Source organism: Pipistrellus hanaki, assembly GCF_964339955.1.
Source record: "Pipistrellus hanaki genome assembly, chromosome: 5".
NCBI classification, from domain to species: Eukaryota; Metazoa; Chordata; class Mammalia; order Chiroptera; family Vespertilionidae; genus Pipistrellus; species Pipistrellus hanaki.
The window spans coordinates 84,184,471-84,201,881 of record NC_140507.1 but is presented as its reverse complement, the minus strand read 5'-3'; the positions used below and the strand labels follow the sequence as shown (position 1 = coordinate 84,201,881).

Genomic DNA, 17,411 nt, shown 5'->3' with positions numbered 1-17,411 from the left:
GAGAACAGCACCAGCTTGTGTCCCGAGGTGCCCACAGATGCTCACCCTCGGGCTGGTCCCACCGGCTGCCTCATGCCAGGAGCCGCAGGCAGTTCTGTCCCCGGAAAACGAGGCCTGCCCGGAGGGAGTGTGGGCACAGGAGGACCCACAGTAGTGCTGGCTCCCACCCTTGGCCCAGGGGCAGAGGTCAAAGCTGGGTAAGGGGCTGGGACACTGGCTTCTCCCCCCCGCAAAGATGGGCGGTGAGAGGTGCCAGGATAAGAGAGGGAGATGATGGAGCAGAGCTGGCAGGGCCTGGCTCCCAGGGCGGATGGGGTGGCACACGCCGCCCTCTGCTGGGCACAAGGGCTCACTGCAGCCGGCAACAGGCAGGGCTCCTTGGAAGAGACGCAGACACACAAGGTCTTGGCAAAGCAAACTTTATTGTGTCCCTGAGGTTGGGGCCTTCCCTCCAGGTCCTGCTGAATCCGGAGAGTTGGGGTGAGGGGCTCTTGTGTTGCCCCCCAACAGCTCCATCACATCCAGACTCAGGTTGAGGGTCGGGAGGGATATTCCCTGGGCCCACAAGGGCAGCCCAGGGAGGCCCACGGTGCACGGTGGCCTGGCAGGCCCTCCCCGATCAGGGGGCACGCACTCCTGGCTTCTCATTTCTTGGGCACCGGCTTTTTCCCCTTGGGTGTGTATCTGGCCTGTGGAGAGAAGGCAGGGCTCCAGGTCCTGTCACCTTCCCAGAGACCCCCCCCCCCTCGCCCAAGGAGGACCAGCCCTTCTTTTTTTTCCTTTTTTTTATTAAGGTACTATATGTGTACATACATTACCATTGCCCCTCTCAGGACCAGCCCTTCTGATGCACTCACCTTGTTCACAGGGCTCTTGCCTTTAAGACTGGCTCTGCAATGGGAGGGAGGTGGGATGAGGAGCAGGAGGTGGGTGAGAGAGAGCGAGCTCAGCCTGTGCCTAGCCCGGCCCTCCCCGTGCCCGCACTGCTGAGCCGGAAGCAGGGGCTGTGCCTGGATTTCTCCTCTCCACCTGCCACCTGCCGGGAGCCACTCTGATTCCCTTTTTATTTATTTATTTTTAATAAAGATGCTTTTTCGTAGGCTTCCATCTGCTCTCTTTCCTGTGTTTATTTCAAACATGCCCTCATCATGATAAAAGTGATCATGTTGCACAAAATAGCACGTGAAGAAAAGCATAAATTGCTTATGCTGTTTCCCTCCCACCAATATTAACATTTCGGTGTATTTCCTCTTGGGTTTTTTTTTGTTTTCCCTCCTAAACATACCGGTATGTGCAATACAATGAAAAGGATTTAATATCCCACTCTTGTGGATTCTATCAACACGTCCCAGGTTGCGATCTTCATAGGCACAGGCAGCGGCCACTGAGCAAGCGCTCCGCTCCCACCTGTGGCTCAGCCATCAGCGAGGGGCTTCTCGGCGCACACAGTGCTCCCCGGGACCCTTGGACAGGCATTGCTAAGAGGGGCATCAGGTCAGATTATAAGCACGGTTTCGTGCTTCTCAAAAAGGGCGTGCTGCTGAAACCGGTTTGGCTCAATGGATAGAGCGTCGGCCTAAGGACTGAAGGGTCCCGGGTTCGATTCCGGTCAAGGGCATGTACCTTGGTTGCAGGCACATCCCCAGTGGGGGGTGTGCAAGAAGCAGCTGATCGATGATTCTCTCTCATTGATGTTTCTAACTATCCCTCTCTCTTCCTCTCTGTAAAAAATCAATATACTAAAAAAAAAAAAAAAAGTTCGTGCCAACCTACTGCGGCAAGACACCGCATACCCGGGTACCCGTCCACATGCACACACATGTGCACAGCAGGCACAGGTGCCCTTTCTGGCACTGAATACTTCACCCAAAGGGTTCGGCTAAGTGAAGATACGGAAAGGATTACCTGACTGCCTCATCTTCTTTTTCCACTTTCTTTTTCTGGGAACCAAACACAAGCGTCATTGGAGGGTGAGGGCGAGGGCCTGAGCAGACCCCGCTGCACCCCCACCTCCTGCACCCTGAGCCCTGGGGGGCCTGGCCAGGTCCCCTCCCTCACCTTGGCAACGCTGGCCTGCTTCTGGGACGAAAGCCTCTTGCCTTGTTTGACAGGGGAGTCCTCCAGGGTCACGTCTTCATCGTCATCGTCGTCATCGTCGTCATCTTCCTCCTCTGACTGATCCTCCTCCTCCCCCTCCTCCTCCTCCCAGGAGACTTCAGGAATCTCTGCTCATGGGAGAGGAGAGGTGCCTGGGGGTCCTTGCAGGAGCGCCCGCCTGGCCTCCCTGACAGAGTGGAGGTGAGGGGGCGGGGGGAGCGGACTGGACAGCTCAGAGGGCCCATCAGAGGGTGGTGGAAGGAGACAGGGGAGGGCGAGCTGGGCTCTGCCTGGGGGCAGGGAGAGGGGGGATTCACTTGGGAGGGGAGGGAGGGAAAGGGGGGGAGGAACCGGAGCAGCAGCTAAGGACTTCAGGCCTTATCCGCAGGAAGTGGACACTGCCAGGGTTTGGGGACAGGAGAGCACCCCGAGAACAGAGGCACAGCTGGACAGAGACGAGGCCAGGGAGAGGCTATGGCAAGAATCAACCGCACAGCGACCTGCTGGCCATGTGACTGCCACAGCTACGTACTTCACTTGGAGTGAATACTTAAAAAATATGTATTTGTACTGCGTTCAGAGAAGAAGGGAGAGGGAGAGAGAGATGGGAACATCCACGATGAGAGAGAATCATGGATGGGCTGCCTTTTGCGCGCCCCCTTCTGGGGATGGACACCAGCCTGGAATCGGATGGTGACCTCCGGGCACACAGGCTGACACTCAAACACTGAGCCACACTGGCCCGACTACACAAACATTGTAAGTGCGTGCCAGTCCTGGGCCCCATGCTAATGCCTTTCCTGAACATCCAATCCACTCTGCACGGCTCCTCCCTGAAGATACAGGCCTCCGCTAGTGTTCGAGGCGAGGGGCCGCGGCAGGGATGGTGAGCGAGGTGGAGGAGGCCTGGGGGTAGAACCGGGCCTGTGGCCCTCCCGCCCAGGCTACTGGCCTCTGTGCTTCCTTTGGGGACTTTCTCTAGTCACTCAGGAGCCTCTGATGTTGGGGTGTTTATTATGTTCCTGTGCAGCCTCTGACCTTCCCCGAGTCCGAGCTCAGACTCACCGTAGCATTCCTGGCCGCTGAGGAACACGGGTCCCAAGCCCGCCCGGAGCTGGAAAGTGACTGGAGGCAAGAGCTCCAGGCCCATCGTGACCTGCAGGCGGAGGGATGGGGGGCGGGGGCAAGAGCAGAGAAGACGGGGTCACTCGGGCCCCCCCAGGCTGGGGGCTGGCCTCCGGCAGAAACACTCAGTTTATCCGCAAGCCCCAACCTCAGACAGTCACTGCGCTTGGCCCCTCCACCTTTCTGCCTAGGCGGACTCTGGCAGAGAAGAATGTGAATCTGACCAACTCATTCTTGCTAAGACCACAGGTGAGCTTCCAACCTCAGGGGCAGCAGTTAGTAGAGAAATCTTACTGCTTCAGACTAAACTGTGTCTCCCAAAGACTTAGGTTGAAGCCCTAACCCCAATGTGATGGTGTCCGCATGAGGCCTTTGGGAGGTGATTAGGGTGAGATGGGGTCATGGGAGTCATCATGGGATTAGTGTCCCTTTAAGATGAGACTAGAGAGCTCCTCCCACCCCACCACCCGCCCCAGGTGGGACAGAGGAGGCACCGTGCAGAAGCTGGGACCTGACCATGCTGGCACCCTGATCCCACAATAGACTATAAGCAGGTGCAAATCTGCATGTGCAGTGGGACTTTTGTCTATAAGTAACGTGGGAATATGCATATGAATGAAGGTTGGAAAAGATTAAGTGCTGATCATAATTTTCAGTGGGAAGAACAGCATATTTTAGAAAAATATTTTCCCAGCCATCCAAAGTCTCTACCAGGTGGCAGGCCCACGGGAAGCATCGCATCTCTTTTACTCCACACCCATGGAGGAGGTGCCGTTACTTTACGGAGGAAATTGAGGCCGAGAGCGATTCACTTAGAGCTTCTGGTCCAGACAGGGAGCAAATAAGCAAGAACAAACTCTGCAGCACAAACACCTAGAAAGGCTGGGTGAAATGTAACCCGTGTTCGCTCTGTGCGGCTGAATGTAAGAAGAAAGAGGGTCCCCAGGCATCAGACGTGAGGCAGCCTGTGCAGGCGCTGCTGCAGCAGCTGAAGGAAATGCACGTGAGGTAACACGCATGTGTGGACGGGGGCCCACTGTACGGAGGCCAGCACCCTCAAAGGGCTGCATCTCAGTAAAAAGCCCCAGCATGAGGCCCGAGGGGAGGGGACTAAAGAACCCCAAACCAACAGCTAGGAACTACACACCACCAGAAGAAGGTGATGGGATTAAGAAGCACAACTTGGTAGTCACAAAATAGACATGGGGATGTAGAGTACAGCATAGGGACAAGAGTCAATCCTATATAATAAAAATCAACTGAGTGGTAGAACGACCAGTTGCTATGATGTGCACTGACCACCAGGGTGCAGAAGCTCAATGCAGGAGCTGCCCCCTGGTGGTCAGTGCACTTCTACAGTGGGAGTGCTGCTCAGCCAGAAGCTGGGCTCAAGGATGGCGAACACAGCAATGGCGGTGGGAGCCTCTCCTGCCTCCTCAGCAATGCTAAGGATGTCCAACTGCTGGCTTAGGCCCGCTTAGCCATCAGTCAGATGTCTCCTGAGGGACCCCCGAGTGCACGGATTTCATGCACCAGGCCTCTAGTGATGTGATAACTACGTATGATGCCAGGTGGGTACTTGGAATGTTGCAGGGATCACTTTGCAAAGTATAGGATTGTCTAATCACTATGCTATATAAATTGAATTGAAAACAAAATAATCTTAAATGTCAACTATAATTAAAAAATAAAATTTAAATTTGAAAAACGGACCATTTTGGAGAGTTACTCAATTTTTCTGGGTCTCCCCCAGGTATACAGGAGATATTCATGTTATTAAACTTCAGTTTAAAAAAAAAAGAAAGAAAGAAAAGAATAAGAAACTGCACACCACCACAGAAAGGCAACAAGGAAATGTTGGCTGGGATAGAGTAACATCCCAGGATGCACCTGTCGCTAGTCTGCAGTCTGGATTTGCCTGGTGCGGACAGCCACGCTGAGAAACCCACCTAAAATCCTGGGCTTGTGATGTCCCTGGGGCAAATGGCAGACGCAAACACAAAACAGCTTTCCATTCTTTTTACCCAGAATTTTTTAAAGAAAGCAAAACCCTGAAGATAGTTCACCATCTAAAATTACACAACAGCCCTGGCCAGTGTGGCTCAGTTGGTTGAGCATTGATTGCTCTCCTGTTCACCGAAAGGTCTGTGGTTGGATTTGGGTCAGGGCACAGGCCCGGGTTGCGGGTGGATCCCCAGTAGGGGGCATGCAGACTATCAATGCTTCTCTTTCTCTCCCTCTCCATTCCTCTCTAGAAAAATTTAATAAAACATTAAAAAAAAAGAAACCACCTTCTTTAAAAAAAAAAAAAAATTTCAAGTAATATAAGAAGCAATCCTGCATCAGCAGAAGGAAACAAAATGACTGCACATGAGCACAAGCAGGGGCCTGAGGTAGGAGAATAACAATCCAGACTTCCAGGAAGTAAGGCTGATAGAAACCAAATAAATGTAAAAGCAGGAATCAGAAACCTAATGACAATATATTGTGGGAAAAAAATGCAGTTTCTATACATGAAAAAATATAAGCATTTAAATAAACTGAACAAATGTTTAAAAAGCAGAATAAGCCAGCTGAAGCAAATTACCCAGAATGCATCACAGAGAGACAGACTAACAAAGTCTGAAAGAGAAGCTGAGACACGGAGGACAGGACGAGAAGACCCAACATGCATCTGATCAGACTAAAGGGCTGGAGAGAATGGATTCAATATTTAAAGTGAAGAGAAACCAAGATGGCGGCATAGTACCCAGAACTACAGGAAAGTTGACTGACTGGAAATTCTACAACTAGAAGGAAAGAGAAAACCAGAAGGAAAATCAGAGGAGCTGTAAAAGCCTAAGGTATGGAGACACGGTGTGTACAGGGAGAGGACTGAAACGGAGAGGAGGGGGAGGCTGAGTGCCTGGCTGGTATTCCTTAGCGGGAAGGAGAGAAAAGCTCTGGATTGTGCTGAATCCCAGTTCTGACAGCACTGAACCCCAATTCTGGGCAAGACCCTGGGGACCTAGGCTCATATTGAGGGAGTCTGGGCTATAAGGTGGAAAATCAGGGGAGCGGCGAAAGGCAGTCCTGGAGGTGTGCATGTTGTGTGCAGAGGATGGACTGTTGACTCTGTCGCTTGATTGCCCTTGTGGGAAGGAGACAAAAGCTCCAGACTGCTCTGAGCCCCACTTTCAACCCTACTTCCAACTGCACAGAACCCCAGTTCTGGGATCATTGGGGGAGAGCCTAGACTGTTTGGTAGCGGGCGAAACTCGAGGGCACCTTTCTCTTACAGGTGCTTGCAGTGAGTACCGAAGGACCCTGAGGAACACTGAGACTCAGGAACCTCACAGGGCGGGGCTGACTAGAAGCCAAGGCTGTAGGCTACACCCTGAAACTCCGCCCCATCCAAGCTGAGCACAGAGGCTTTTGCAATTTTCCAAGACTAGTCTAATAAGGCTGTCTCCTGGCATAGACACAGCTGATCCTCACAGCCAATTGGCCTGGAGGTCAGTTCCTCCCAGTGATACCACAACAATCAAGACTTAACTACAATAAGGCTGTACACACAGTCCACAAAAGAGGGCACCAAGAGTGTCCACCTCAGGTAACTGGGAGACTGAGCCACTGAACCACATAGGACCTTAGCACACAAAGCCACCCTACCAACTCAGGAAAGCTGTGAAAATGCCGAGACAAGGAAACAGATCACAAACGAAAGAAATGAAAGACAAAAAGCGACTGGATAGAGTTCAAAACCACACTTTTGAAGGTTTTTCAAGAATTTCCTGGAAAAGGCCGATAAAATAAATGAGACCTATGAGGATATGAAAAGGGATCAACTAGAAATAAAGAATACATTGTCTGAAATAAAAAAATATTATACAGAGTCCTAAAAACAGAATGGAAGATCGCAAGAATCAAGTCAAAGATTTGGAACATAAAGAGCCAGAGGACACAACTCCACAGAAGCAAGATAAGAGAATCCAGAAAGTTGAAGATAGTGTAAGAAACCTCTGGGACAACTTCAAGTGAACCAACATCAGAATTATGGGGGTCCCAGAAGAAGAGAGAGAGCAAGATACCGAAAACATACTGGAAGAAATAGTGACAGAAAACTTCCCCCACCTGGTGAAATAAATAGACTTATAAGTCCAGGAAGCGCACAGAACCCCAAACAAAAGGAATCCAAAGAGGACCACACCAAGATACATCATAATTAAAATTCCAAGAGCAAAAGACAAAGAGAGAATATTAAAAGCAGCAAGAGAAAAGCAGGTAGTTACCTATAAAGGAGCACCCATACAATTGTCAGCTGATTTCTCAACAGAAACCATGCAGGCCAGACGGGAATGGCAAGAAATATTCAAGGTGATGAATAGCAAGAACCTACAGTCAAAAGTACACTACCCAGCAAAGCTATCACTCAGAATCGAAGGTCAGATAAAGAGCTTCACAAATAAAAAAAAATTAAAGGAGTTCATCACTGCCAAACCAGAATTATATGAATTGCTGAAGGGGGTTCTTTAGGAAGAGGAAGAAAATAAAGAAAAAAATTATGAACAATGAATACGTAACAGTCAACAAGTGAATCTAAAAACCAAAGGAATTAAAAAATCTGATAAACAATATTAACTGGTGAACATAATAGAATCAGAGATATGGAAGGGGAGTGAACTGACGATTCTCGGGGAAAAGGGGAGAGGGGGGTGTGGGAAGAGACTGAACATTAACTGTGCACCTATGGATGAGGACAACGGGGGGTGGGGAAAGGGAAGAGGGTGAGGTGGGAACCTGATGGAGGGGAGCAATGGAGGGGGAAAAAAAATGAGGAACATTTGTAATAATATGAACAATAAAAATTTATTTAAAATTTAAAAAAAAGAAAAAAGACAAGTCACAGACTGGGGAGAATATATTTTCGAACCATATATTTTAACAAAGGAATCGTGCTGAGAATACTAAAGAATTAGCAAAACTCCCCACAATCCTAAAGAATTAGCAAAACTCCACAGCAATGAAGCAGACAATCCGATTAGAAAATGTGCCAAAGTACTGGCCTGGAAGGAAACCGCCTGAGGCTGGAGAAGGAGTTCGCACAGAGTCAGAGAGGGTGGCTGTTTCTAACAGCTGGAGTGGGACATCGAGTGACTGCTGGGCCACCTGCTGGGCACTGAGAAGGGTCTTGTCACAGCAGTGCGGATGTGGGGGAAGTAACTAAACTAAACACAGCTCTAGTCCCACCAAACAAGCTTAAAAACAAGGCACAAAAAGATCAAATGGTATTTAAGTAACTTAACTGCATCCCAGAATAAAAACTACAGGTAAAATTCAACAAGGTAACTCTGGGGAGGGAGGGCATGTATGGGAGGGGATGGGCAATGGTATATGTACAAAGATAATAATTTAATTTAAAAAAAATTTTTAAAATTCAACAAGGTAAAATTTATGTCTAGCATCCAATTAAAATTTGGCAGACATACAAAGAACCAGGAAGCCACCATTCATAATGAAGAAAAAAAAATTCAATCAAAATGATACAAATGGTATAATTAATAGACAATAAGGTTAAAGTAAGTGTTATGGCTATAGTCCATATGTTTAAGAAACTACAGGTAGATAAATTAGTCATGGGGATGTGAAGTACGGCATAAGGAATATAGTCAATAATATTTAATGGCTGTGTCTGGTGCCAGGTGGGTACTTGAAATATCAGGGGGATTACTTTGTCAAGGACATGATTGTGTAACCACTAGGCATACACCTGAAACTCATATAAAATAATGTTGAATGTGAACTGTAATTGAAAAATAAAATTAAATAAGAGAAACTAGAGGTAAGACTGAAAATCAATGAGACATAAAAGACTCAAAATTTGTAGAGTTGAAAACTACAATATCTGCGGCCAGGCCCGGAGCAGCAGCAGCCAAGTCCAGAGCAACTAGGTCGGGAGCGGCAGTGGCCAGACCTGGAGCAGCTGGTTGTGGAACGAACCAGAGCAACAGAGGCCAGGCCCAGAGCAGCCAGGCCCGGAACAGCTCACTCCTCGCCTGCCCCTGCCCCAAGGCTGCCTCTCAGACATGGCTGGAAACTTTTGCGGGAACTTGAGGGTCTGCTGAATCAAATGAGGAAGGCTTAGATCTGGATGTGTTGAGTTAGTATAGCGCTGGGGTGTTGATCTGTGAGTGCCTTGGGTGGGGCCTGGATGAGGTTGGTTGACCTATTTGGAAATGTCTTTTGTGTGAAGTGTATCATTGGGCATGTGGAGGTATTATTGTTATGAGAAAATGCTAAGTAACTGATTTACTATCTGAAAAGGGATTTACTATCGGGGAAAGGGAGGGAGGAAGAGACTGAACATAAACTGTGCACCTATGGATGAGGACAATGGGGGATGGGGAGGGGGCAGAGGGTGGGGTAGGAACCTGGTGGAGGGGGGAAGAAATGAGGAACCTTTGTAATAATATGAACAATAAAGATTGATTAAAAAAAAAAAAAGAAAGAAAACTACAATATCTGAAGTGAAAATACACGGATGAGGTTAACAGCATATTAGAGACTACAGAAGCAGTAATGATGCATAGACTATCCAAAATGAAATATACTGAGGAAAAATACTTTTAGAAAAATGAACCATACCAACAGACTTTGGGACGATTTTAAGGAGTCAACTATATATGTAATTGGATTCCCCAATGGAGATGTGAGAGAAGGGGTGAAAAGGAAAATTAGTTGAAGAAATCATGGGCAAAAAATTTCCAAATATGGTGGAAACAAAAAGCCTACATTATCAAAGGAGCTCAATGAACCTCAAGGCATTTCATAATCAAATTGCTCAAAACTGACAATAAGGAGAAAATCTTAAAAGCAGTCAGAGGTAAAAAGACATTACAGACAGAGCAGTAAAGACAAAGATGCTAATAGATTTCTCCCAATTACGCAAGCTATGTTTGGAGATATCTAGCAATGTTTTTCAAGTGTTGAAAGTTAAAACACTCAACCTGGCCAGTTTTGCCCAGTGGCTAGAGCATCAGCCTGTGGACTGAAGGGTCCCAGGTTCAATTCCAGTCAAGGGCACATGCCCGGATTGCTGGCTCAATTCCCAGTAGGGGGCATGCAGGAGGCAGCCGATCAATGATTCTCTCTCATCATTGATGTTTCTCTCTCTCTCTCTCTCTCTCTCTCTCCCTCCCTCTCCCTTTCCCTCTGAAATCAATAAATATAAAAATAAAAGTCAGCTGAGGGTTAAAAAAAAAAAGGTCAAGTGAAATAAGGACTTTTCAGATATACAAAAGCTGAAAGCATTCATCACAAGCAGACCTGCATTACAAGAGATGTTTAAGTCCTTCAAGGAGAAGAAAATGATATCAAATGGAAACTTGAATTTACACAAAGAATGAAGAATACTAGAAAAGGTAAATATGTAAATATTTTATTCTAATTCCTAATCTCTTTAAGATATAAACTGTTTAAAGCAAAGATAATAAATTACAACTACAGTGAGGGATTTATAGCATATGTAGAAGCAAGAGTTATTACAATAGTACAAAGAAAGAGAAGTGAGAAATAAAGTACGCTGTAGTAAGAGACTCATCATGCATGAAATGGTACAATAGTATTTTAATTAAATAAAAAATTTATATTGTAAACTCTAGAGCAACCACTAAAAAATAACAAAGTGATGAGGTATAAGCCAACAGAAGAAATGAAAATGTAATAATCAAAAACAGTTAATCCCAAAAGAAGGCCAGAAAAGAGGAAAAATAGAACACAGGTGGGACAAATAGAAAAAACAAATAGCAAGATGATAGATTTAAACCAAATCTTGTTGATAATTACAGTAAATATTAATCATTTAAATACTGAAATTAAAAGGCAGAGTTTATCGCTTTGGATAAAAAAGTAAGAAATACATGGTATTTAGAAAAAAATCTATTTTATACATAAAGATACAGAGGTTAAAAGTAAAATGATAATAAAATAATAAAGCAGGAAAAAAGCCCTGGCCAGTGTGGCTCAGTTGATTGAGCGTTGTGCTGTGCACCAAAAAGTTGCTGGTTTGATTCCCAGTCTGGGCACATGCCTGGGTTGTGGGCTCGATCGCCAGTAGCGGGTGTGCACGAGACAGCCGATTGAGTTGATGTGTTGTCTTTTTCTCCCTCTCTTTCCCTCTCCTTTCCCCTCTTTAAAATCAATAAAAACATATTTAAAAAAAACAACAACAACACAAAACAGGAAAAATATCACAGAAACACGAATGAAAAGAGAGCTAGAGCAACTATGTTAGTAATCAGATTAAGTGGATGTTGCAATATCTACTAGAGATAGAGAGGGGCATTCATAATGATGAAGGGCTCAATTAACCAAGAGGATATAGCACCCATATGTGCCTAATAAGAGCTTCAAAATACTTGAAGTAAAAACTAGCAACTGAAAGGAGAAACAGACAAACCACAATTCCCGTTGAAGGCTTCAACATTCTCCTCTCAGTATTTAATAGGTCAACCAGACAGATAATAAGACTGGAGAAGACTCCAACAAAACAACCAACCAACTCGATATAATTGACATTTATAGAGCAACACACCCAACAAAACGAGAACACGCCTCCTTCAAGGGTAAGTGAAATATTCAACAAGATAACACACTCTGGGTCGTAAAACAAGTCGCAGCGCAGGTTAGACTGAAATCCCATAGAGCATGCTCTCCGGCCATGATGGAATGAAACTAGAAATCCATGAAAAAGTCCTAGAAAAGCCTTATTATTTGGAAAATTTAAAATATACACACTTCTAAATACCGTAGGGAACTATACTATAATTTCAACTGAATAAAAACAAAAACCATACGTGACGAAACTTGTGGGATGAATAAAGACTTGAATAGACAGCTCTCCAAAAAAAGATAAACAAATGACCAATAGGCACATGAAGAGATGCCCAGCATCATGAGTCATCAGGGAAATGCAAATTAAAACCACACGGAGCTACCAGGTCACACCCACTAAGAGGACTAATCAAGATTACAGACAGTCCTAACCGGTTTGGTTCAGTGGATAGAGCATCCGCCTGCGGACTGAAGGGTCCCAGGTTTGGTTCTGGTACCTTGGTTGGGGACACATCCCCAGTAGGGGGTGTTGCTGGAGGCAGCTGATTTATGTTTCCCTCTCATTGATAGTTTCTCTCTACTCCTCTCCCTTCCTCTCTGTAAAAATTCAATACAACATATTTTTTAAAAAAACGATTACAGACAATATCAAGTGCTGGGGAGGAGCTAGAATCCTTATACAATGTCAGTAGGATTGTACACAGTGTGACTATTTTGAGAAACACTCAACTAGTTCCTCAAAATATTATACATAAAACTACCACAGAGGACCCAGCAATTGCACTTCAGGTAAATGCTCAAGAGAAATGAAGGCATATGCTCATTAATAACTCTGCACATGAATGTTGGTAACAGCACTCATAGTAGCCAAAAAGTTGAGACAATCCAAGTGTCCATCACCTCCTGGAAGGATGAGTGAAAGGTGCTATATCCGTGCAATGAATAGTCTTTGACAACAAAAGAAATGAAGCACGAATACGGGCTACAACGTGGAAGATTAATATAGTCAATTTACCTTATTTTAAGACTTATTATAGCCGAAACTGGTTTGGCTCAGTGGTAGAGCGTCTGCCTGAGGACTGAAAGGTCCCAGGTTCGATTCCGGTCAAGGGCATGTACCTTGGTTGCGGGCACATCCCCAGTAGGGGGTGTGCAAGAGGCAGCTGATCGATGATCAATGTTTCTAACTCTCTATCCCTCTCCATCTCTGTAAAAAAATCAATAAAATATATTTAAAAAAAAGACTTATTATAAAACTACAATAATTGAGTCAGGCTATTATTGAAAACAGGGTAAACATATAAAGCAATGACACAGTAGAGATTAGAATAGATGCAATCATATGTAGTCAATTGACTTTTGACAAAAATGCTAAAATAGTCTTTTCAAAAAATGGTGCTATTGCACTGGATATCATTTGGGGGAGGGAGAGTTCCTTTATCCTTATTTCATACCTTACCAAAAAAAAAAAAAAAAAAAAAAAAAAAAAGATCTTGAAATGGATCAGAGACGGAGATATAAAAGCTAAAACAATAGCACTTCTGGAGGAAAACATTTGTGACCTTAGGTAATGATTTCTTAGGACACCAAAGGATGAACCCATAAGAGGAAAAAAAAAAGTTAGAATGGACTATCCAAATTAAAAACTTGTGCTTTTTAAAATACACTATTGCATGCCGAAGCCAGTTTGGCTCAGTGGATGGAGCGTCGGCCTGCGGACTGAAGGGTCTCGGGTTCGATTCCAGTCAAGGGCATGTACCTTGGTTGCGGGCACATCCCCAGTCGGGGTTGTGCAGGAGGCAGCTAATGGATGTTTCTAACTCTCTATCTCTCTCCCTTCCTCTCTGTAAAAATCAATAAAATATGTTTAAAAAAAATAAAATAAAAAATAAAATACACTATTGCAGCCCAGCCAGTTTGGCTCAATAAAATATATTAAAAACAAGAAATAGAGCCCTAGCTGGTTTGGCTCAGAGGGTAGAGCATGGGCCTGTGGACTCAAGGGTCCCAGGTTGGATTCTGGTCAAGGGCATGTACCTTGGTAGGGAGCGTACAGGAGGCAGCTGATTGATGTTTCTCATCGATGTTTCTAACTCTCTATCCCTCTGTCTTTCTCTCTGTAAAAAATAAATATATTTTTTTAAAAAGAAATAGAAACATCTGAGTAGATCATAAACTTAAATAAATCACAGTAACTTAAAAAACAAACCAGTCTCACATAATTCATTTGCTTATTCACTCACTCCTTCACTACAGATGGAGTTCCTATGGTACACCAGGCACTGTTAGGCAGTGTGGATAAGGCAGCAGACAAAACAGGCCACGTCCTGGCTCTCCTGGAGGCGATGGTTAGGGAGGAAGAACGCACACATGAAGACTGATGCCAGCCGTTGGTGCTATGGGGGGAAAGGGAGGGTGGGCTGGGAAGCTGAGGGGATGCTGCCGTGGTCAGGAAAGACCTCTGCGGTGAGATGCCATTCGAAGAAAGACCAGATGGAAGTGGGGTCAGGCGTAGCCCTGGCCCCGGGAACAGTAAATGCTAGGACTCCGAGGAGGGGTACTGGGGAGTTTTCAGGGCGTAGTCAGTGAAGCCAGTGTGGCTCCAGCAGGATCAGGGAGGGGAGAGCAGCGAAAGTGGAGGCCAGAGAGGATGCTGAGGGCCAGAACATAAATCATCTTTAATCTCATTCTCCATGAAATGGGAAGCCAGTGACCAGAGAAGCAACACAGCCTGACTTTGTTTAAGAGAATCTTGCCGGCAGCCGTGTATAGAAGAGACCAGAGGCTGGCAAACTTCCGGAAAGGGCTAGGTGGTAAATCTTTTAGTTTGTAAACCCCAGGTCTGCGGAGTATACCCAACCCTGCGGTTACTGCATGAAAACAGCCGTGGATAATATGCAAACGAAGGAGGATAGCTGTGTTTAGATAAAGCTTGACAAAAACAGGCAGTGGGCTGGGTTTGACCTTGTAGTTTGTCAACCCCTGGATCAGACTATAGGGGACCAAAGGCTGAGGCAGGTAGACCAGTGAGGAGTCCCTGCAATAGCGGGAAGCAATGGTCCCCGGACCAGGTGCAGCAGGGAGGTGGATGTGGTCAGACTGGGGAGGGTGGGGCCAACAGGACTGACCGTGGCTCAGCCTGGGGGTGTTGAGGGGGGAGGCTCTGTCCTGTCTGAGGAGCTGTGCCCTGGGAGAGGATCCGGTTGGGGCAGGGAGATTATAGATAAAAATTAAGAATTGGGATTTAGATTTAGATTATAGATAAAAATTAAGAATTTGGATTTAGATTTGTTACGTTTGGGATATCTCTTCCATATCTCCTAAATATCTACTCAGAGTTGGGTTTACACAAAAACCCAGAGTATTTTCAGAGTATTCACTTTGTATAGATGGTCTTTAAAACCACGGGAACGAATGAGATCTAGGGCGATCTCAGAGGGAGGGGGAAAAGGGAGTTTGAGGGCAGTCTTACAAGGTCAGTCTCCCAGATTTTCAAGGACAGGTCATCCTAGTCTGATATCCACTGTTCCCCCACACAGAAGAGCACACTCCACCCTCATGAGGACAGCAGGGCATGAGGCCAGCAGGCCTTGATACCCAGATAAGGAATTTATAGGCCAACCTCACTTAGGAGTATATACACTTTTTTTTTTTTTTAAAGTCTCACTATATTAACCAAGCAAATCTAGCAGTTTATAATATGATCAAATTGTGTTTTTCTCAGGAATGCAAAGTTTGCTTAATGTTATTCTATTAATGTAACTTACCACTCAACAGATTAAAGAAGAAAAGAACCAAAGATCATTTGAATAGGAAAGTGTTTGATAACCACTCTTGATTAAAAGAAGAAAAACCTAATTTTAAACGCAGAGCAGGATGGGATGGGGACTTCCCGAAGCTGACAAAGCGTGTCTACCAAACCTGTCATACGTAACGGAGAGGCGTTAGAAGCATTTCCTTAGAAAGAAATCAAGAAGGAAGCACGGGCATCTACCATGATTGCTTTATCTGATACGATACTTGATACGATACCGGAGGCCCTAACCAGTGTAGTAGGATTTTAAAAAGGGACACAAACACTGCCATTCACAGTGATGTTTTTGTATAGAAAACGCTAGATAAGTCATTAGAAATGCGAGAATTTCTAGATACACAATCAATATCTAAGTCATCAGCAGTGTCCGGACACCATCAGTAAACAGAATACGTGATTTGGAAGAGAAGCTAGTTAACCACCACTCCGCAGCTAGTCAAGGGCGGGCTGGGATGGGGCCGGGATGAGCTCAGGCTTTAGTCCTGGGCCACATGCCCTCTCCAGCATGGCCACGCTGTGGCAGGACGCCCACTGCGCACTGAGCGGAGCAGCAGAGCCCCGGCCCGGCAGGCAAGGCTCACCGTGGGCAGGACAGAGGCCTGCAGCGAGGCGATGGGGATGGACTTGGTCCTCTTCTCCTCCTGGCTTGCTGTGGGCACGATCTCCACGAGGTTCATCTCCCCTTTGACCTTCTCCCCCAGGCAAATCTGAGAGGGCGGACCGCAGTCCCGGAGGGCAGAGGAGGCAAACCTTGATGCATCTGTAGGGGTCAGACTCCCCGCCTTGGGGTTGGGAGGGGAGGGGAGCACCCACCGTATTGAGCAACACCTTACAGTCCTTTCCCTCCTTCTGCGGCTTGACGGTCCAGGTCCGCTTCTCCTGGTTTAGCTCACAGCCTGGAAGGGAGGAGAGGCAGGGAGTGGGGGGCCCTGTCCTCCGGGCAGTCAGTCCTCACCCGCCAGCATCCCGTGTGCGCACTCACCCCACAGCACGGCTGCCCCGGCCTTGTCTGGGGTGCTGGTGCGGCTGCGCTCCATGGCGCCGGGGGAGCCGGCGGGGCGCTGCGGGGAGGCCCGGGGAGGAGCGGCCCGCACGGGGCCGCACGCGGGGGAAGTGCGCGTCGTTCGCTCCGGGCCCCTGACCCGCCCGGCTGGCCTCGCTGTGGCCCGTCCTCGGCGCGCTCCCTCTGGCTCCGCCGCCGCCGGCCTGATCCCGCCTCGCCCGCTGCCCCCCGCAGCTGTTATGAGGCCGGCGGAGGGCACGGATGGTGCCGAATCAGCCCTAAGGGGGGCCCTTCTCCCCGCCCCGTCGGCCGGCCGTCCTCGGCCCCCGTGGCTCCCTCCGGAGCACCTGGACGGCCGGTGAAGACGCACGTGCTGCGGCCCCGCCGGTTCCCCATTGAGGTTCCCCATCCAGCAGGCCGCCCGGCGCCCAGGCGTTTGCACTTGAGGCCGCTCCCAGGTGAGGTGGGTGCTTCGAGGCGGCACTGGGGGGTCTGCAGCGCCTGCTGCCCCGCCTGGAGAGGCTTCGCCCCGGAGGAAGCCCTGGCGCTCGCGCTTCTGGGTGCTCACCGCTTTCTTCTTGCCTCCCCTTCCCCCGCCCTCCCCCCAAGTGTGGGTAACGGAGAGGAGAGCCCAGCTTCCAGAAGGATGGCTTGTCCCACTGCCAGGAGCGGGTGTGGCAGCTGGTGAGGAGTCAGACTGAGCTGTCAGGGCCCGTCACTTAACAAACAGCAGAGCACAGCGTCCGGAAGCACCGGGAACTCTCCTGGCACCCTCATCCC

The 17,411-nt window shown here is 47.5% G+C and overlaps 1 protein-coding gene across 1 annotated transcript; it reads right to left on the bottom strand.

Moving 5' to 3' along the window:
* Positions 1-405: 405 nt before the first annotated feature.
* On the bottom strand, positions 406-17,202 carry NPM2 (nucleophosmin/nucleoplasmin 2). The gene is made up of 8 exons (XM_084886515.1): positions 16,611-17,202; positions 16,442-16,524; positions 16,210-16,335; positions 3,163-3,253; positions 2,059-2,225; positions 1,906-1,940; positions 858-891; positions 406-689 (listed from the first exon to the last, which is right to left on the bottom strand). Exons 1-8 carry the CDS (start codon positions 17,038-17,040, stop codon positions 645-647), a joined length of 1,011 nt encoding a protein of 336 aa, XP_084742641.1. The 5' UTR covers positions 17,041-17,202; the 3' UTR covers positions 406-644.
* Between the last annotated feature and the right edge of the window lie 209 nt (positions 17,203-17,411).